Genomic DNA, 21,597 nt, shown 5'->3' with positions numbered 1-21,597 from the left:
ACACAGTTTTATGCATTTTTTCATTCATATTTGTTTCTTTCCGTCTCCAGCAGGTTGGTCAAGTTTGCATTTGCACCCTTTGAGCTATCCGTTTCAACTTCTCTGCTCGCTCGCTCGTTCTCATGTACTCTAAATGGCAGCATGCTGTGTTCATGCGTCACAAGGAAGGAAAAATAAACATCCCGCCTATTTGTGTGATTATTTTCCTCCTGAACATGGACTTTAATATCCTAGCTGGCATCCCACTGCTTTGAGAAACAGTTGGGTCAGGTTAATGAACTTGGGTCTCCAGCCACCTTTCCCCCCTCTGTTATGAGCTCATTGTTTTTTTAGTTTTTTTTTTTTAGCATTGGCGGATAATTATGTTAATTAGGTCCCAGTTATGGGATAGGCAAGGGCACATTCAACTCTATTTGTTCTCCCTGGTATTAACCTACATAGTACAATATGTTCTTTACTAAGTTGTCAACCTCCAGCAGCTGTTTACTTGTTTTAGAAGTGACATTGTTCATTCAGTTTTTGCTGAAAGCTGTTAATTCAGTCCTGGTATCGTCTCCTTTAGCACATCATGTACTAATGTGATGATAATGAATTTCTTCCTGTGTATCAAAATAGCCCCGTGTGCGTCAATGCCTCATCAACATATCTTTCACGTAGAAATAAACACCACTAAGTTGTTGATGAGGAGCTGAGATATTCTAAATGAAAAGGTTGAGGGTTGAGTCCCATTAGCACTGACTCACCCTGCTCTGCGATGGGAGGTATTTATGCCAGTTTAGCTGCTGGGTGTGGCCGTCATGCTGCTACCATATATCAATCCCAGAGAAAGCTAAAGGGCCACTCCTCTATGTATAGCCCAGCTAGGCGTCATTCCACAGGGTCCAGAGGGTCGTTCCGTTCTGTGCTCAGACCTCCCAGTTGGTCAGGTCTACTAGTGAAGCGGGGCTAAGCAGGTGGCAAGGTGATAACTACACTGACAATAATCCTTTAAAAAAAGGAAGAAACATGCCTCCTCTAAATAAACTCAAAATAACTTGATTTTTATTGTAATCAATATAGGATTTTTGTTACTAGCCCTGAGGATCAATATCTTTACAAATGGGGAGCTGTTTAGTTACATTTTATATCTATATATCTATTGCTCTTAATACAGAGATGACTGAGCCGGGGCGGCTAGCAGCTAACAGTGCTAACACAAACGCATCAATTCACTAGATTACTATAAAATCATGATAGAAATCTTGTTAGTTGTGTTCCTGGTTAGGTTTTGCCCAACACTGATGCAGCCTTCCATCCGTCAGTCTGAAAAGAGCTCACTGACCACAAGCAATATATTTGCCTATTATAATCAGTTAAAGGTTTCCTGGAGATCTTTTAAAAATCGCCTTAAATGCTCTCCTGTTCTTGGGTGGCCACATCTGACCTCCACAAAATGCCCTTTTGAGATGACCATGGCCACCGGTGCTGCTCCGCCTCATTAGTGAACTGTGGGAACAAAAGACTCCGAGCGGGGGAGTCCAAGCCCACATAAATACAGCGGAGCGGGAATTATGCTCAAATGTAAAACTCCCAAACAAATGAGATTGGCTAAACTCTCCGGGGCGTCTTCTAAACTTTGCTGCCGCCATCAATCAAGAATATTGCCTTGCGAGTCCATACAGGACTTGAACAAACTGCCTATTTAAGCATTTCTCCGGGAGGCATAAAAGTGTATTTATGGTCACCACGGGCAGGTATAGAGGAAGATTGGCAAACATGAAAATCAAGTCCTCTCGCGGGTGCCATCTAGCCGTGCTCGGCTGTGTTAAATCATAGATGGAAAGAACAACAGTCTGGTGGCACAACGGTCCGGTCTGACAAAGCACTGCCTTGGGCCCGCGTTTCACATTCTCTCTCTACAGCTCGTTATTGGAGTCAATGTTTTGTCTTCATACCTGTTTTCAGCGCTGTAATGAACGTCGTCTGTCTTATTCTGCACATCAATGGCATGTTCCAGTTTAATGTAACCTGCCGTTTAGTGTATATTATCCAGTGCCAAGATTTAAGGCGGCAGTAGATCCTATTTCTGCACTTAGCTGATGTGGGATTGATTTCCTTTACGAATATATGAATCACTGGGGTCATTACTGAGCCAGACTCTTTCATTAAATTGAGCTATATCTCCTACATCGACCCAGGGCCTTCTGAGAGCCCTCCACCAAGAATATAGCGTACCTCCACGGGGGAAAACCACTTTGAAAACAACAATATGTAAAGTATAGCTTCATTTATCCCACGGATGCAGAACATTGATCGTCTGGATAAAAAATAGGTGACAACATACTCTTGGAACGTTTTTAATAATTCAGATATATGCAGTGGGATTGTAAATACACTGATAAGTGGATCCGGTTGATTCATGTAGAAGTAAAATCCTGTAGTTTATTTGAATGAATAATATCAAGAGTGATTGAAAATTATAAATACAACGATACACCCGTGTACTCGTATAAATGCCAGCAACGCTTTCCAAAACCCTTTTAATTGGGAGGCTTATAACGGATCACTGCGAGTCGCTCTAACTGGAATATTCCTCGCACACACACACACGGGCAGTATTGACTTTTCAAATAAAAAGACATTAATGTAGATAACGGCCATTTTGAATCCTCATTAGTCACCGGTAATCTAGAAACATGGGCGATATATTAAGAGTGGTGTTCACGGGTAGTCATTAAAGGAGAAATAAAAGACAAAATAAATCCAATCTTGGAACGTCTGCGATTAATCATGTTGGCCACCACTGGCTGCCTGCTGCTTAACAGTTTTATTGAGTCATTTATGCTGGTTTCCCTGATAATCCATTTATTCTGAATAATGCCTCCCTTCATGCTCAAAGCGCTGTGTTCAGGTGATACCGCTATAAACTGTATTTTTCCCCCCCCCCTTGACAAACATATATTACAACAATTACATGCAATGGCTGACAGAAGAATAGCAACAATCGCACGTTATTCAGGGAAAGCTTTTAATGAAAGTGTTAATTAAGTATATTTTCAATTATTCCTTAAGGGGATCACTAACAAAGATAGAATCATGAATAATTTACTGCAAAGTATCTAATTAGAACTATTTTAATGCAGTTTTCTTGCGGAGACCAGAGCATTAAGAACAACCTATGCAGAAAGGTTCACTGGCGTCCCTGAAATAGCACACCGGACTGAATGTGGTGTCATGTGATGTGAGACAATGGAGCGATAAGCGATGATTAAGATGTTCCGTTGTACAACACGAGGGAGGACGTAATCCCTCTGTCCAGACTCCTGAAGTGTCTCGGACACTCCTGAAGGCTGACAGCACTCCAAAAATACAAACAGAGCGCGGAGGCCCAGAGTCACCCCGCCGGCCCCACTCGACCCCCCCCAGCACCACCACCCCTCGTCTGCAGAGAAAAGCTGTTCAGTGTCCAGATGCACTGCAGTTTTTGACAAGGCAACATCCTCATCCCCGACTTGAGACTGATTGCTGTGAATCGCTGCAAACAAACGGCGCTGACAGCCTCAGTTATTCTCCTTTAATTAAGTATGTGGTGGAGCCGGCGGTCCGGGGTTTCATTATAACACACAAAAAAGGAGAATACAAACACTCAAGATTCTCTGTGAGGAATTACCTTGAATACCTGAGTTATGTCCAAAATCCACACTAAATACCAATTCTATAACTATAATGTGTCACAGTGTGCCATGTTAGCAACTATAAAGATATCAATATACTTTCCCTTTTCATACTGACATGAAGTGACACAATGCGTGTGCAATACATCAGTCTTATTGGGACTTTGGAGAGCCGCTGCCACATAAACTTATGAAAGAATGTTTTTCCATATTCCAGAAGTCAGAGGAGCATATTCCTCCACCGAGGCTACACAATCCTTTTAAATAAGTTGTTCTGATAAGAAATGTATGAAAGAAATGCACAAAGAGATACATAAACAATTGCAGTAGTTCATGGGAATATGGCAACAACGTGTACTAGCTCATGGATTCAATAAAAGTCTGGATCAGCACTTATAGATCTAATCATCTTCCATTTACTAAATTCCATTCAAATTTGTCCCCTGGCTTTTTGAAATATTCTGCTTGGTAGCAAACAAAAAAACAGGGCCATAAACTAAAGGAGTAGAGAACGAGGGTTTCCCCTTTTAAACTGTCCAAAAAATTCACAGCTGCTACTTTTCTAGCCAAATGTGAGCGGCCTGTTACTGTTCACCATTAGTGGATATGCGGTTGTGTATTCAGTAATGAGGATTTTGTGTTCTCAGCAGCATCTCTGGAGACCTTCTCCCGAAGTCTTGACTAAAAGCCTGCAGCCTATCAAGTGTCCCACGCAGCACAAGTCCTAGCACCTGACGACATGGCTCTGCAGGGAGTTTCTGCTGTCACAATAAATCAGGGACAGACAGGATACAGTATAATCATGTGGGTGTCCCGTTTCGCCGGCCTCTGCCAAAAAACGCTCCGGCGGAAAAAAATCTATGCCACGCACGGTGGCCGCACAATGCAACTGCATACGTCGCAGTCGCGGAGCTTGATGGTTGACTTGAGAGGAATAATCCGTGGGAGATAACATACAATGAGCTGTTTGATGGTTTATGTTGTGTTGTACACAGCGACGTACTGTATTGCAAGTACTCCCCCTTTATCCTTAAGCCTCGCCTGCTTTGATAGAAGATGGAATAAACGGGATGCCTTTGAGGGAAAATGAGCCAAGAGGGTCTGTTTTATATCTTAAAATGCAACTCATACCTTAGAACTGCGGCGTTAAAGACACTTGACGATGTTTGGAAACAAAGTGTTCCACTCTGTAACCATATGAAACCTATACTTCAAAACCAAAGTAAATTGAGACGCCTGTATCTATGAGAGCGGGTATACGTAAGCTTCATAACGATGAATCATAACATCTAATTCTCCCAAATTGCCCAAACATTATGTAGTTCTCTCATTTCCAGTGCTGTTTAATCTGCGTCTGGAGTATTCGCTGTCACTTCATGTTGCAAACACTCCTTTCACTCTGGCAGCTCATTGTCTTTTGATGGGCCATAAAAGGCCGGGTTTGATGGATGATAACTCGGGGCGTCTCTCTTTGTTGTGGGATGTGACGACTGAGCGCATGTGAGATGTGAGGCGAAGACGCGGCGTGAATGGGAGATGTCATCGGTGTCTCGCCGCTGACACCGAGGCCTAAAGCGTGGGCTTTGATCTCTGTGAATGATCGCAAAGCAAACACAAATAAAAGATTCCAGTGTTTCGCGTTTTCCAGTGAGAAAGTTGAACTCGCTTTTTTTCGAAACATTTTTTCCAAGAGGTCGTCTTCCTGATTGGCATTTCTGTAGAAAACCTGCACTAATATCAGGCCGTGAGTTGATTTAGAGGCTGACAAATTGGAAAATTTGTTTCTAGGAAGGTACAGCACGCTCTGTGTTCTACCTTTTTATGTAAAACGTGATTCATCAGGAGAGAGGACGGCTCATGTCATTGCCTTGTGATCTGGTCCAATAAATACGGAGAGCTCTACAGGCCCTGGACTCCCCGCTGACCCCACAGCATCTGCTCAGGCACTTACTACTTAATGTATTAGCTGTGAGAACAGGGCAGGTGATTTCAGCTGCAGCCAGGGAACATGAAAAACAGATTGTGCCTCCGGTTCATGCAATTGAATTAAAATGAGTCACCACCAGCTTTTCTCATAAAATAACATCACAAATAATGTTATGGCATGTGGGGGGGGGGGGGGGGGGGGGGGGGGAATATTTCATAGGTCTGCTTGATGGTTGAAGAATATAATTGATTGCAGGGCAGCTCACATGTGGAATCTATTGTGAGTTAAAGATACCTGAGGTAAATCTATTTAAATTACCGCAATTAAAAACAAGAGGCGTACTTTGCGCCATAAATTGCTTTCCAGTACGTTGCAGCCATTTGTTGTTGTAGCGCAGCTCTCCGTGTCCACATGTGGAACTTTACTTTGATGTTTAGCTCAACATAATGCTCCTCATGGCCTTTACATTAAAGATTACAGAAATTAATACTTTAAAGGTCATATCATGCTGTTATTTAGGATAATGAGTGGGCATTTACCAGCTATAAGCTCTACCTATTAGGAGTTAAAATGTATGTGAAAGCCTAGAATCCCCAGAAGGCACTGGGAGAAGTCAGCCAAATTGATTACGAAACATTTGATAAATATGTGCTATTACGTGAGATATGCTGTGATTAATACTGAACTGGGGGATATTTGTGTCCTCTTGGACAAAAAAAGTTAGCATTATTTGGTTTCAGCATTAAAGGGTAAGTTCACCCAAATAGAAAAAAGTAAAATCTCATTTACAATGTTGAGATGCTGATGATGACCAAGCCAGACGATGATGTCATCCCCAGACAAATTTGTCACGAAAATGCGATGGCTTTTCAGAAACAAACAGTTTTAAAGGTCAATTTCTAGATTAATATTTGTGTTTTGGCTTTATACTGCAACCTATATGCTTTACTTTGACTTTAAAAAACTATTTTTCTCATATACTGTCTGAATATTCCTGTATTCATCCATCTGATCACAGCATTTATACATCATTTAGACCGGCTTTATAATAAAAAAGACATGGAAATCTCACTTTAAAGGAGAAAAATACATTTTTAGAAAGTAGTCTGAGTAGTTTATAGTGTAATTTTGGTGAACCCGTTATATAAGGGTCTTATACTTGTTGTCTGTTGATGGCCCCTTTTTCACTTTTTGTCAACAAATCCCACAAAAAAAACGTTAAAAAATAAGTATTTCCTGCCCCTACAACCTGATTTGGTGTATTCCTCTGTGCGATAGATCTGCATTGTTGGGCTGAGGGCCACAGAGAGGCTGACTGAGAGTGAGAGGACGTATTGATGTATTGTTGATTTTGGTATTTTCATGGTGTATCGGCAACTTTATCATTGAAGTTCTGTTAACGAAAAACTGTAACTCATCAAAAAGTCTTAGAACACACAACTGAGTTCAATAAAACAGAGAGTAGGATTTGGCCATGGGCCCAGTAACAAGTGATTTGTTTTTGGGGCCGATCCAAGAATGTTTAAGTAATTGTGAGCTAGGTCACCTTTGAACATGTACACCTACTCGTTTACTTCCTCCTGACTACCGAGCTTACTTGAATGAAAACAATCTGGCACATGTATCCCATTATAATCTATCACTATGATTAGTTTGATGCTGATCTGGATTCTGATGCAATATTTAAAAAAAAAATTCCCATTTGTCATTAAAATATACCATGAAGGATCTTTTGTGGAGCCTTGGGGGAGGCGTGTGTGCTGTCTAGTTTAAGGTTGGAGTTGAGAAACCATGGACGTAGCTAAGAATGATGGTGGAGTTTGCACTTGTGCCACCTGTGTGGGAGTAACGCAGACTGAAACCACATTTCAGGTCTCCTGTCGGTTGAAAATGAGTAATGTACCGCAGCCCATAGCCTCGGGATGAAGTCATATCTGAGGCAGTTTTTGAAGGATATCAAAAACCCAGGATACCTCAAATTGACCCCTGTCATTTCCTTCAATGTATATTCCTTTTTTTTACTCTTTTGTGTCTTTTTCTCCCATATGAGCTCAGCTTTATGTTATACACAGCGATCCTCGGCCATCTGGTTTTCATTTCCTGTGAGGTTCAAGATGGTAGAGTTTTAAAAAAAAAAAAAGAGAAAAGGGAGCTTCGTTTGAACTGGGGGCTAATGTAGTCAGGATGGAATCTGTCACTCAGTCTATTGCATGTTGATGACTAAGGGCAGTTTCAGCTGTAAGCAGCCCATGATTTATGGACACCGAGTGAACTGTTGTAAGCAAAAGCCAACTAGGAGTTCAGAGCAGCAACTAGGCCCTTTTTTTTTTTTTTTTGGCTGCTGCTCGCCGGCGTTTTCTTTCCATTCATGCCAAAGTATTTCGCACGCCAATTAGCTCCGTCCTCATTTGGGTCCGCAGTCCCGCAGGGTTAGCGAAGTCATTTATCATCCTCAGGGCTCTGCGACTCCGTCTCAGGTAGGTTTTTTTTTTTTTTTATGTAAACAGTCGTCGGCCTGGTTCTTTCCATTTCACCAAATCAGAGAGAGATACAGTAGTTTTGAGGGTCTGCCATCCATCCATCTGTCAAGCGCTTTGCTTTTTCTCTACAGGTGTGAAGGCAAAAGGGAAATGTCATTTCGCATGGCTCATTTGTCATCTGGTAACTACATAGTTGGGGTGAATAGAGTGATGACAACATGGCCCCTTGCTCTTTTTTTTTTTTTTTTTCTTTGAAGGGACTGGATTTGGATTACAGAGTGCAGGAACTAAAGAGTATTCTGTATGTGGTTAGTGAGGAGTATGCTAAAAAAAAAAAAAGGTCTGGAGTTGTTTTTTGAACATTAATGATATTGAGCCGTTTTAATAGCAGTCTTGACATTATGCTCATGTTTACACAGATACAGATGCAAGATATGTAACATCATTAGGCACACATTAAAGAACTACTCATGTTTTATGCTCATCTATGCCTTGAGTTATATTGAAACTAAGGCTAAGTGTTGGCTCTGCTACAAGTATTTATATAGCTTCCTAATGCCTGTGGGGCATCATTAAAACACATATTTGAGCATAAACATGTGCTGGATAAATTTTTTTGTTTTGTTTCTTAGCCGTAACATCTTCACAGGCAGCCAGGAAAATAATTGAACTACAGTGTGTGCATTTTTCTATTTTCACATCTGTCCTTGGAGAGCCATTACTTTACAAAGAGCTTGCCAACTGATTCTGAATCCATCATTCGTTGAACCGATATATTGCCGTCTCTGTCGCCGCTATGTCTTTATCAATCAGAATTAAGGAATTAGATTAAGCTCTTTGGTTTTTCTCCTTCTTAAGTGGAGTCACACTGCAGCGCGGACCCAGGGGTTACGGGGAGTATCAGAGGGGACTAATTGTCAAGGTTATGTCTCGGCAGATGATTGATGTGAGGCCAGGCTGTTTTTGTCAGCTTGTCAGGTGGCTGGAATGTTTAATGTTCTCATTATTGGTTGCTCTGTTGTGTATATTTCTCTGTCAGCGCCGCTGAGCCATCTGAACTGCCAGAGCACTTCAAAGGCCTGCAGGTCATCCGTCTTCCTCCTGACGCCCTGAATGTTCAGCCTCAGCTGAGTGCTGGTGATTTGTTATGACTTGAGAGCCAGCTGACAGACAGGTCTCCTATAAAAAAACATGCACCCATTTCCCTTTTTGTCGTGCGGTGAAAGCATCGGTGCTCCTGTAATGGGTAGGGGGGCAACTGTCACAGGAGGCTGGCACCTGACAGTTGTGTCATCGCACTAATTTGCAGGCGGGGCGTCTCGCGGTCTTCTGTCTTCTCCTCGGCATCCGTGTGGAGTTTGGTTCTGGTGTCACAGACCCTCACAGGTCATCTGTTGTGGAACACCACAGGGAACAAAGCTGAAGGGGAATCACTATATTTAGGCACATTTTCATATTCATCATTAGGCCAGGACCCGGCTATACACCATGTGATGGCGAGTAGAGAGCCAGATGAGGAGAATGCCGATGGCAGCGAAGAATGAAAAGTGAGAGGTGAGACGCGAGAGCAGGGAAAAAAAACGGGAATCCAAATCTCAATTCTTTTCGAAGGCCGGTTCCAAGATTGATTGTTTTCTGCTGATCTAATTTTGGATCATACAAAAACAGTCCATTTGTCTTAAAGAATAATGATGTGCCACATGGTGCAGATGGAATTTTTTTTATTTTTTTATTTTTTTTTTGAAAGCTGAGAGAGATTAAAGAGAAACTCTGCTCCTCATCCCTAATCACGAGCTGTAGATTACTCTGTCGATTTAACCAGATGGCAGGCTGGGTTCTGCAGGCCCTCCTGTATATTAATGAACAGCAGTCTGTTATATTTGACTTAGGTAAGTGAAATGTCCATCACCTGTAATGGTCTGCCAGCTGGCATTATGCATTTTGCACCACTTTGGGCTTTCCAAGCACCATTTTTCATTTGCAGCGTTATTGAAGGAACATTATTTTGTTCCCTCCTATTTTCCATCATTGTCACTTTTCTGGTAAATATTTTTTTCCACCAGGAAGGAAAAAGTCTCCGAGTTGTGTCAACAGCTAATTTCCTCTCATAGGTCAAGGCAATAATTCTGGCACTAAAACTGTCGCGCTGGGCGAAGCGCACACGAGTTCGATAGTAACTTGATTAAGAAAGGCTGTCGACATGACTGCAAACACGGCAATACAGTATGTTAACAAACCTAATAATAGGAAGGCTGAGATGAAGTGGAGGGGACGGCTCGACCGTTTCTGGTCAGTTGTGCGTTTGGTGAGCTGACCTTTTAAAGAACAGCTTATGTGGCTTTGGTTTAAAGTTAGTTAGTGTGCAAAATAATGCTTTCTTTTTCTTCTCCCTTTGTCGGATCTACAAAATACTTTTATTTGTGTATGACTTTTTCAGATCTTCTTACTGGCTGCCTGCTCAGTGACTAGTTTGTTAAAGAAAGTGATTGTCTTTGTCTCCGAATGCACTGCAGGAAACTTAAAGAGGCAATGAAACACATGTTTGCCAGCCCGAGCATCCAGAAACTCCCTCCGTGGATATGCCAAGCCTAATTTTAAAGCAACAGCGGGGGGAACTTTGGCTGGGTTTCCCAACCAGAGAGCACGAACGGCGTAGGAGCACAATGCCAGTGTGTCATACATTTAAACACTGTTAAATTAAAGGCTGTTTACTGTTCTCAGAGGCCATTCATCTTACTCAACGTTAGTCTGCTTCTTGCAAATTTGTCAGTAAGAGCTTCCACATGCCAAGGCGAGGAAGGGGGGGAAAAAAAGAAGTTGGGGTTATCAGAGGAGGGTTTTCATAGCGTGTCTCCTCAGTCAGCCTGTAGGTAATTAGCCATCTCCGCACAATAAGGCCATAAGTCATTAATCACCCGACCCCAGCCGAAAGTTGGCCTCGCTGTGAGAAAGATGTTTGTAGACAAAAAGTTTTCCGCCTATGACAGACTTCAAAATGACCCCTGTCAGTGGTGTGTAAATTATAGAGCATGTTGAGTGCTGAAAGACAAGGGCCCACTGTTTAACACACTGTTGCTCTTTTCTTTTGCTTTGTGTGTTGACAGACTCTCATCGAGGGGAAAATCCCCCTTCCTAGCATTCCCCCGTCGTGCTGGCTTGCAACTCAAAACGACACACTTTATTGTGAGTATACGGAATACACACACACACAACTTACCCACATTAGGATAACCTCAGTACTAGCCTCACTTCTTTCATTTTATGATGCCTCGCTGGATTTAATGGAAGAAGACAAGCTCCAAAGGTCAACGGCTCAGTAAAACCCAGCTTTAACTTTGTATTCCTATCGTTTACGTTGCTTGTCAAAAGGAGGAAATGATGGAGTGATGATTAATACGGGGCTTGTTTGGAAAAAGCAAAAGGCTCTCTCCTGCAAACGTAAACCACCGTGTTTTTTCGGTATGATGGAAGACACCTCCTCAGCTGATTCAACAGACACAAAGCTTTTGCTTCTGTAAATAGAGATCCGTCTGCTTTCCAGAGTACATAGAACTCATGGAGTTACACCAGAAATCCCTTGATTGGATCATTAATCAGGCTGACAGAAGGGTGTTAAATCCATTATGTGACCATAACATGTGTAACAAGTGTTTGAAAGCTGCTTGATGCATGTATTTAAATCATGAAGCGATTTCTGGAAAAGTAGTCGGATTTTTGTGTTCACCGTGACTGTGAGCAGGAACATCGGCTCCGCTACAGCGGCGATGATGTCCACCACCTCCAACCGCAACAGACAGTGTAACACATGGCACGCAGCTGTGCAGAAGCCACCATTTTTAAACATCAACGTGTCCGCGCTGGGCCCCGCTGTGCCGGTCTGTTCCCCCTCAGGTGAAAGGCCGCGAGTCTTACTCATGCTGCAGTTCAAAGCAGAGCAGGTGGGGCCGTCACTGTGATTCAACGTGGAGTCACGACGCCGGAGTCAGTCCTTCACATTCAAACATGTGGGGGGAAAAAATCTGTTACTAAGGATTGATAGACTTTATCATGGTACTGTGTGTGTGTGTGTGGGTGTGTGTGTGTGTGTGTGTCCACTGAGCCAGTTAATGGAATAAACGGAAGAACCAATTACGGTTGCATATGATGCAGCATCTGCCCCCCATGACCTCTTTAATTAAATGAACTTCTTCTAAACTCAAGCTATGATAATTCAACCACTTGGTGCTCACACTAGATTCCCAAACAGCGATGTAACTGATACAGTTCAGTATCATGAATACCGGTTAGACAGCAGATCGTCCTCCTGCTAAGCTCACATTGAACAGCTAGCTCATAAACTAAACCCATAAAGTTTTTATTTTCAAAGTTACCCTCAACGGATCGTAACATATCGGCTCTTATGCATCTATGCATTTTACTACACAATATAAGCAACGCATCTTAGGAGACAGGTTGCTTTGACCCCCATCATTTTGCATATATAAGCAGTTCATAAACGCGTTATAAATAGCTTATAACACACCATAATGCCATTGTAAGCAGATAAGGACGTGTGTAGTTATGTGTATGTATTTCACGGCCATTTCTTAAATGTTTTAATACTTTCTAGATAAAGTCTAACAGAGACACATACTCATCTAAGGGAATTTAAGTTTTCATGACTGATATTTTAATAATTTGCGATAGTTTGAATTTCCCTCTTTTGTCTGTTTTCTGAAACGGACTCAAAATGTCACTTGTGTGTTTCATAATTCTTCATTCTCAGGTCTCTCTTGGAACAGCCTTCTTGAATTTAATGACATCTAAACAGCTAAACAAACTATTAATTTTATAAAACCCATCAAAATATATTAAAATAAATTAAAAACCTGTTTATTACACAAGACTTGCTAATTAAGTTTTACTTCCCAAGCAATTTAGTCCACAATCTACTTCCCTGTGTGTTCCTATATTAAAAATAGTCCAGAAAAACCGATGCAACAAATTCACATCACAATTTATTGACTCGTTTATCTGTTCATATGCGAGAAGAGGGTGTTTTGGATTTATACTGCAGTGTCACACATCGATTAAACGCTGAGAATTAATGTTCAAAGGCCGTCCTGCCATTTGTTCACATCATGTCGATGTGCTGTTTGTAAATGAAAAAAAGATGTGTCACGTATGAGCTACGCTGGCTTCACGGCTGACTGGTTGCAGGGCTGAGTTGTGGGTTGGGGGGCTTCATTGGCATCTATCACCGAGCTATGTTTAGGACTCATTTACATGAAGGATGTGGATTTGCTGAATATGACGTGTGACCGTTAATGATGGCGATTTCATTGCTGGAGAACGGTCTGATTTACTGAGGCTGGATAATAACGCTGTTGGCTTGATTTAGTTGATTTGGTTTAAGGGGCTGATAGTTAGGCCTCGCATGTATTTCCCCCGTTCTCTGCTTCGTGGCTTCATTAGCGCGATCACAGAAGCTGTGGAAACATCTGGTGTCATCGTAAATCTTTGTTTAGCCGGCTCCTCACTGATATCATTAGGTCGTTAGTCTTCGTTAATGAAACGATAATCCACAACCTCGTGATTGAGAAGATTCAGCATGTTTTCATGAGCCCAAGAGATGACGCATCTGAACACACACACAGACACACACACACACACACACACACACACACACACACACACACACACACACACACACACTGTACATACTGTAGATGGAACCGAGCTCTTTCCAGCTCCTTGTCACCATTAAGTTAACAAAACAAAAAAAAACATGCCTACAGCCTAACTTGGCTTGTAGTAAACAAAAAAATTTGCAAAAATATTTGCAATTATACCCTTTTAAAAAACAATTGTCAGCTTCCTGCAACGCCAAATAAACAGGGTTTAAATAATATGAAATTGGTTAGATTTTGCTGAGACTGTCCACACTAAATTATATATAATAATAAATATATGCATTTGTGTTTGCCACAACCTCTCAAACAAAGTATGGACCAATTTAATACATAAATTAAAATATTCATTTAATTTAATAATCATTTTAACTACATTTTAAATAAATAAATAATAAATTACTCTTATTTACAACTTACAAGCTTTTGAACTAATTCAATTTAACTGAAAACTTGTGATTATGTAAAGCCCAATATCAAATTTAACATGCATTACTTCCCTCCTAATAAACCAACCACAATTCTGATGCTGCTCTGATTGCTTTTCTACATCCATCATGATGTCAAACAGCTCTGGTAACGTTTGCAGTTGTTTCAGCATGAACATTAAAATCCATATAATTTCAAAACGTCCCATTTTAATCTGTGGAAAAAACCCCCTGCATCAAACATATTCTGTTCTGTGTAAAATAATGCACATTGAGTCTTCAAAGTTATATTATTTTTTATTTTAGTCACGCTTGAAGCTATCGCAAATAAATACACTGATCCCCACATGGATCCAGTCCCTGCTTGAAGTACAATATAAAACTCATTGGGCCTAAATCTCCTTTATAAATGTATATTTTTTTGTCTCTACTGGTATCCTAAGGCCGATGCTGTCGTCAGTCTTTGTCCATACAAGGCGTACGGGGAGTAATATGCTCCTGTGGCCGCGGGCACCGGCACCGGGGCCCCGGGAGGCAGGGGGCTCTTTGAATAGGGGTGATAGCGGCTGCTCAGTCCAAGGGGGTGATGGGGGCCCCTGAGGGCCAGCGCCCCGGGGCTGCCGGGACCGCCGTTGTGAGGCATATGCATGTGACAAGCCATAGCAGCGGCCGCAGCAGCGTTGGCGAGGGAAGATGACCCCGGGTATCCGGATATCAACTTCTCCGTACCGGCGAAGGCCGTGTGAGTCCGCAAGTGGCCGAGGAGCTCCTCGGAGGAGGAAAAGCGCTTGTCGCAAGGTCCGTTCGCAGACACCCAGTTACACACGTGCGGCAGAGGGTCATTGGGGAGAATAAACCCGTACGGATACAAGGGGTGTCCGCTGAAAGCCTGGGCCGAGGGGTGCACGCCGTGCAACGGGTGCGTCTGGTACATGAGCGGGTATCCGGATTTGAGCGCGCTGGCGGCCGCAGCGGCAGCCGCAGAGTCATGTGCGCAGTTGGCGCTTGACGCGCCGGACAAATGGCTCGTGCAGTGGTAGCTCAGGCAGTACGGGTCCCGGCACAGACTAGCGGACATTAGAGACGGCGGGGACCCCCCAGCTAACGGACTCGTCCCTTTACTGCAACCCATTGAGCTGGCAAACTGCGCACTCAACAGCTGGCTGCTGGATTTGGTGTGGTCAAGGGTCATTCCGTGAGGGAGGAACGTCTGCGGGTAACCTGCGTAGGCACCCGCTAAGCTTCCAGGGTAGGACATGCCAGCAGGAGGCATGGGGAAAACTGTATGGCCGGGCTTATATGGGGAAACGGGGGCCACCAGTCCGGAGCCGAGGACGGAGGACGATGAGGTTACAGATGGCGAGTCTGATGTGACAGTCTTGCTTCCAGGTGTATTCTCCTGGTGCTGGCTGCCATCAGAGGTAATTCCACTTATCCTATGGCTGCCATTACTCTCTGTCGTGCTGCTTTTATTGCTCTCGGACTCTTTCTTTTCCTCCTTGTCCCCTTTGCCGTCAGCCGGCAGAGGGGAGACTGAGGTGCAGGAGCTCGGGCTGCCTGTCCTGGGGGTGAACGGCTGGCAGGTGGCGCTAGGCACTCGGAAACTGGTTTTATCTCCACTGAGGCTGCTGCTCGAGTCCTTCTTCTCTGACGATTTGGAGTAAGGTTTGAAGCTAGATTTGTCGTCGGCTCCGATGTCGCTCATTTTCAGCGGACCGGATTTGGTCTCCTTGTCACTAGATCCATTTGAGTTCGAGGAGGACAGCTTGGAGGAGGACGGCGGGTCCGGCTTGCCGATCTGAGAGCACGTTTGGGCCAAAAGAGCCAGTGGACTTTTCTTGGCATCCAGCTGTGAAACAAGACAAGACACGGTTAATGAAATTGATGAGAAAGCACGCGCACATATTAGGTTTTCTGGGGAAATACGCAAATCTGACCGTTCTGCGTAGTTTACGCATTGCGCATGAACTTCTATCGGGGTGCAACTCAAAACAATTCAGCGCGATGGGCACGTAAAGAGGGAGCGAGAGCTGGTTTACATGCGGTAGAAGATGAGACTGTACAACTGCCACACGTCCAAAATGACGTTACAAACACGGGCATCGTTTGGATCAACAAGGTCGTTAAATATCAAAGTCCAATATCGACACTGCAGACAAAAAACAACCGAAACTGTCAGAAATAAACTCTAATATCGGGTCTAAAACTGTAACAAACAGATGAATATTCTTCTTTGTATTGGAAATATGTTTGTCAAAAAAACACCACCCCATAATTTCGCGTTTCACAGTGGAAGACTTTCTTGATATTTGTGTGCGTAAACGTATATGAGAGTTAACTGCTTACCTCGATGGGACTGATAGGAGTGGACGGTAAAGGCTGAAGGTACTCCGGGTGTAAAATGTGTCCTGCCCGAGCGGTAAGCATTTTCAAAACCTTTATGGGAAGCCGACTGGCTTGGCGAGAAGGGTCTGCGGGAGAGGCAGATTTGTGGACGAATAGCTGGCTGATCTTCACTTCGCCCTTCTCCCCCGAGGAGCCGCTCTCCCACGCTGGATTCGTGCTATTTCTCAGGACGGAGCCCGTGGGCGATGTGATCATGACCCAATTCTCGTGGAAATGGTTGAAGAATACATGTGTAGAGTTAATAAAGCCAATACTAAAAAAAAAAAAACAAGTTAAAAAGCCTTTGCAAGCCAGAGATCAAAATAAACGGTGTTAAATCCTCAAAAGAGACGCGGAGTTTGAGAGCAGAATCCGTGCGTATTCACAGCCGCGTTGCTTCATCCCGGGCGTCGCTCTGACAGTGTGGCTGCGGGTCCGAGAGCGGACTCGGTTTACGTGGTGTGGTGGGCAGGGAGAGATCACTCCGCCTCCTCTCAGCATCTGAATTAGTCCGCCGATCGCAGCCGCTCGCCACCTCCCAATCAGAGAGAGAGATCCCGAGGTGATCGGAGGCTCGAGTCGATGTGACGTTTCCTCCTCGCGCGGGTGCGTGTTGCACATTGCACCCACTCCGAGCGCTTTTAATTTTTGAATTTGTATATGCGCCTTTGCGTAAATGGCACTCCGACGCATGCGCACACGCACATCCTGTGTGGTTTTCAAGGGAAGGCGGACCAGGCTAACAAGGGGCATATAAATGACCAAAACCCTCTTTTATATCGAGAGAGAACACGATGAATGAGTGCAGTTTAATACCAAACAACAGAGTAAGAATTGACACATTTTTACACTCTCATCTAACTTAAGTCGTTTCAGCTCATGATATTTGTACATGCAATCAGGAAACAACAGTTCGAGTCCATCGGATTGTCTCTTTTGCAAATTTCTTGCAAGCAACAGACAGTCTTTGCACCGATATCCATCGTCGTGTTTCACATTTTCTGCAACTTTCTCCTCTCAATCAATCCGCCTGTCATCTGTCAGTTCCGTGTCCTGCACGCACGCTATCTGTCAGCTGTCTGCAGTTTTTCCCCCCCTTTTTTTTGCGTCTTCTCAGTCATATTCAGGTCAACTACTGAAGAGTGAATCCACGAGAAGTAGAACGGAGAAGTGACGTGTGTCCCTCACTCCATCATAATTCAGGCCCGTTGGTCTGGTTAAACTCAAAAAGTATGGTTTCTGCAATCGGGCTAAGCTCCGAGACATCTGTGCAGAGCCACAATTCTGCTGCACACATCTATTTAATAACGCATCATTTTCAAGGTTTTTTTTATTTTTAATATTCCTTCATATTTGTGCCACATTCAAGGGAAAAAAATCTTTCTTTTTATTCCAAACGCGCTGAAAACCCTCTTTTTTTTGTGACTGCCATTAATCATTTAAAGCTTCCACATTTCTTTCTATCGAAATAGACCCACTTATCTTATTACTCAATAGCCTATAAATGTCTTGCTGATCAGGCGAAAGTTAAACATATGCAAGTGTTTTTTGATTGATAACAGGGGTGCTGTTTTCGGCAACGGCTGTCAGGCTCTGACACAGCGCTTTGAGTTATTAGGGCAGAGAAGGGCGACCATAAATTTCGACCGTCAGGCAAAAACTCCTTTATTGTGGACGTGATGGATGGCTCGCCGCGGCAGACACCAAATTCTCGACTTTATCCTTAAATGGCTGCACATTTTTTCGTTGCTGTAATTCATTACTTTTAAACAGAAAAGCCCGAGATCTGCTGCTAGTTTTTCACAGAAAGACATGTTTATGAATCACCCAGAGCACGTGCAAACACAACCGTTTACAAGCAGGGTTGGGTACCTGCTAGGTTGAGGTGATGATACAGAAAACAGGCCTCTATCCTGGGCTTTACAATTAAAGATTTAGGACTGGTGTTTTTAATTAAAGGATTAATTTATGTTGTTTTTTCTTAAAATCTTCAAAAAGTGAAGATATTGTCATGCATTTGGAATAAAATGTCATAAGTAAGGGACTAAACTGAGTTAAAGTTCACTGAATCATTTTTTTTTTATTAAACACAATCTTTGGACAGTTTGTTACCCATATCAAATCTGTAACCTTTTCAGGAAATTACATTTTCTATTCATATATATTTTTTGAAAAATGTCTTCATTGCACACAGTGTCAGTTATGACCCTTAAAAAGTTTATTTTACTGAGTGTTGGGCAGAGTTATACTATGGTCCAACGACCGTCCTTATCTATACCCTTGTCCTTGGCCAAAGAAAATACAAAGAGATAAACAAACACACTGGACATATATATTGAAGACCATACAGGGTGGCAAAAAAACTATAAATCATTTTCAGAATCTTAATTAAGTTCTTGAAAGGACAAAGTTATATTTCTACTTCTTACAGTGTTTTCTTTGAATTTCTTCAGGTTCATATAAAATGTAAACGAGCTAAATTGGTGGATGAGATTATCCTCCGCCTGCCTCCAGCACTTAGATTAACAGTCTTGATTCTTTACAGTAGCGCTTTAAGGTATGTCTTAAATGTGCGTCGGAGACAACTTAATAATTGAACATAATGGCAATTAGAGTCACAGTGACAGGAGCCGCTATTACCACTGTGTTGTATAATGCGTATTGTATAATTTAGCTCTGCAAGTAAGGATGGGGACTGCAGGGTTGATTGAACAAATGCATGCATATGATACTGCAGTTCAGTGCGTTCTGAATCACATTTTGAACTCTTGTCAGTATTTTTTCAATGAAACGATAACTGAGCTCCTGATGAAGTGTAACAGTGATATTTTTATGAAATCTGCTTTTCATTTCCAGACACTCCGGAGGTTCTAGGCAGCAGTTGACAGCATGAAGGTAAGTCACTCCTCGAGTCTTATTATTATTCTGCTCTCTCTAGACTTGTACATCAAAAACATCACAAAGGACCTGTAACAGAACTGTAACATTAGAAAAGTGACCGAAACTCGGGTGCAAAAGCCCTTGACACGTAGCTTTGGAGAAAAAAAAATGGTCGATAAATGCTGCATTATTATGTCGAGCAAATGGAATACGAAATTCCCTTGACGTGACGTGAAAATTCACCTCGTGGCAGCTGGCGCTGGGCGCGTCGCGTCAGCAGCCAGACAGGCCGACTGGATCTGACAGGTAAAAAGGGGAGATGATGGTTAGAAGGTGCTATTGTTTCACGACGCTTTCTTGACCTGTCAGGTCCCGGTGCAGAGGCCTGGATCGAGGACCTCCTTGTCAGATGAAAACAGTCTTAAAAGGCCGTTATCCAGACTATGGTGATTGCTCCTGTTTAATTGATTTGCTTTGCACTGAGGCCTGTCACATTAATAATGGTTAAGTACAGCCCCAGTGTGTCACCCAGAGTGGTGTGTCTATCGGGAAATTAACAGCCTTAACTAACTGCTGCTGTCTGTGAAGCAAGAACTGTGTGATCATATGAAATGCAGTTTTCATACTCCGGATGAAACTATGGAGTGTGCATTTATATATTTTATATATATATATATATATATATATATATATATATAGTTCCTTCTCATTATGAGCTACCATCCAGAGTAAAACAGAGAGCTCCGCTGACAAGTAAATGGTGTTGAGTGAATAAGACTCAGATTACACTCTTCACCACTTCACAGGAGCCTTTGACAGGTTGCAGTAGACAGTAAGTCTCTCTGATATTTCCATGACTGACTGACAGTCTGAAATTGCTCCCATCACCTTGATAGCATGGTAATGCACCTTGCATGTGGACTGTCTTTAAAGTGCAGGAAATTAGACTCCGGGTTGAGAGTCGCCTTTCAACCAAATATGACAAGAAAATAGACTGCTTTTCTCCTGCGCCCAGAGGGGGGAAAAGGCCCCACAGAAGCTGGCACAGAATAAGAGGTTATAGGAGAAAGTGTCAGGAAGTATTACGGATATTATGTGTTTAAGACAGGACATTTCAGATACTTAGAAGTCATACCCATTCCCCTTGACTACACCCATGATATCCCACCCCCCCCCCCCCCCCCCCCCCCATCTGTGTCAGATGCTGTAGCATTGACTTCATTTGCAAGAGCTCAACTTGGAGCTGACACGGAGAACTTGCACTATCTCGCCGGAAGTCAGGCGACGCCGGCGCAGCATGACGGAGAGAGTTTGAAAAGTTGAGGTGCAGCCAAGATCGCGGCGGCGAAGGTCTTTTTCACGTTGTCTCCTCAATTAGTTAAAGCTGGTCAGGACTAGGAAGTAAAGCCTGTGGAGATTATGTGCTGTCGTCCACTTGCCATCAGGTAGGTGAGGATCCTGGCGGGTTGTAGTCATGCTGTAGAGAAGCGTTAACTTCACCTACCCTCCCTGTTAGCGCTGGAACCCATGGCTCAATTCGATCTGACAGCTGCCATATTACTGGCTCAGAACTTTGTGGAAACTTCAAGAAGCTCCTGTAAGACCTACTGTACTGTATCTACCTGTCTAGTAGCGTTGGGAAGAAAGGCAGCGCAATCATTTTGACTCTTCATTACATAAAGTATGGCATGTGACTTAATTTAGCACATTTTATTACCATTAAGGCATCTTAATGTTTTCTTTTTATCAATCAATCAATCAATTTGCACTGATGTCTTAAAATGGTTTTGTTTCACCAACAGACGTCCAAATATTGAGTTTACGAGGATATAAAACAGAAAGAAGCAGCACCTCACATTTGAGAAGCTGGAAACGGAAAAATGTGTAGCATTATTTTTGCTTTATAACATATTGATTATCAAGTAATTTTTTTTTTTTTTGGAAGGCAGTCACTGTAAAATCTACATCCTGCTCGTCGACACACATGCAGAACTAAATGCTGATCCCTCACGTTTACTTGTCTAGATTGAATTTATGGAGTCTAAGCCGGGGTGAAAATGTACAGGTAGCATGTTATGACACTGGAAGCACTGTACTGGCTGGGATGAATGTCTGTGATGGGCAGATTATTCAGACTAAAGTAGGCCTAAAGAATGATCTTGTCACATTTCACAG

The 21,597-nt window shown here is 42.9% G+C and overlaps 2 protein-coding genes across 2 annotated transcripts in view; both read right to left on the bottom strand.

Annotated features, from left to right (window-relative positions):
- The window catches only part of LOC311008362 (catechol O-methyltransferase domain-containing protein 1-like), a 151,955-nt gene that overhangs the window by 11,698 nt on the left and 118,660 nt on the right, over positions 1-21,597 (bottom strand). The gene's annotated exons all lie outside the window — the stretch shown is intronic.
- LOC311032928 (zinc finger protein 503-like) lies at positions 14,442-17,032 on the bottom strand. Its single transcript, XM_084040029.1, has 2 exons — positions 16,504-17,032; positions 14,442-16,006 (listed from the first exon to the last, which is right to left on the bottom strand). The coding sequence occupies exons 1-2, from the start codon at positions 16,756-16,758 to the stop codon at positions 14,585-14,587; spliced, it is 1,677 nt and encodes a 558-aa protein (XP_083896155.1). The 5' UTR covers positions 16,759-17,032; the 3' UTR covers positions 14,442-14,584.

The sequence above is a fragment of the Eutrigla gurnardus genome (assembly GCF_963514095.1).
Source record: "Eutrigla gurnardus genome assembly, chromosome: 22".
Lineage (NCBI taxonomy): Eukaryota > Metazoa > Chordata > Actinopteri > Perciformes > Triglidae > Eutrigla > Eutrigla gurnardus.
Note: the sequence above shows the minus strand (reverse complement) of the source record. Positions and strands in the feature narration are given on the sequence as shown.

Bases quoted from the DNA above. Each gene is read 5' to 3' on its own strand.
- LOC311032928 (XM_084040029.1), bottom strand. From the start codon at position 16,758: ATGATCACATCGCCCACGGGCTCCGTCCTGAGAAATAGCACGAATCCA. The intron at 16,007-16,503 runs GTAAGCAGTTAA...CTTGTTTCACAG, and splicing joins CTCCTATCAGTCCCATCGAG to CTGGATGCCAAGAAAAGTCC.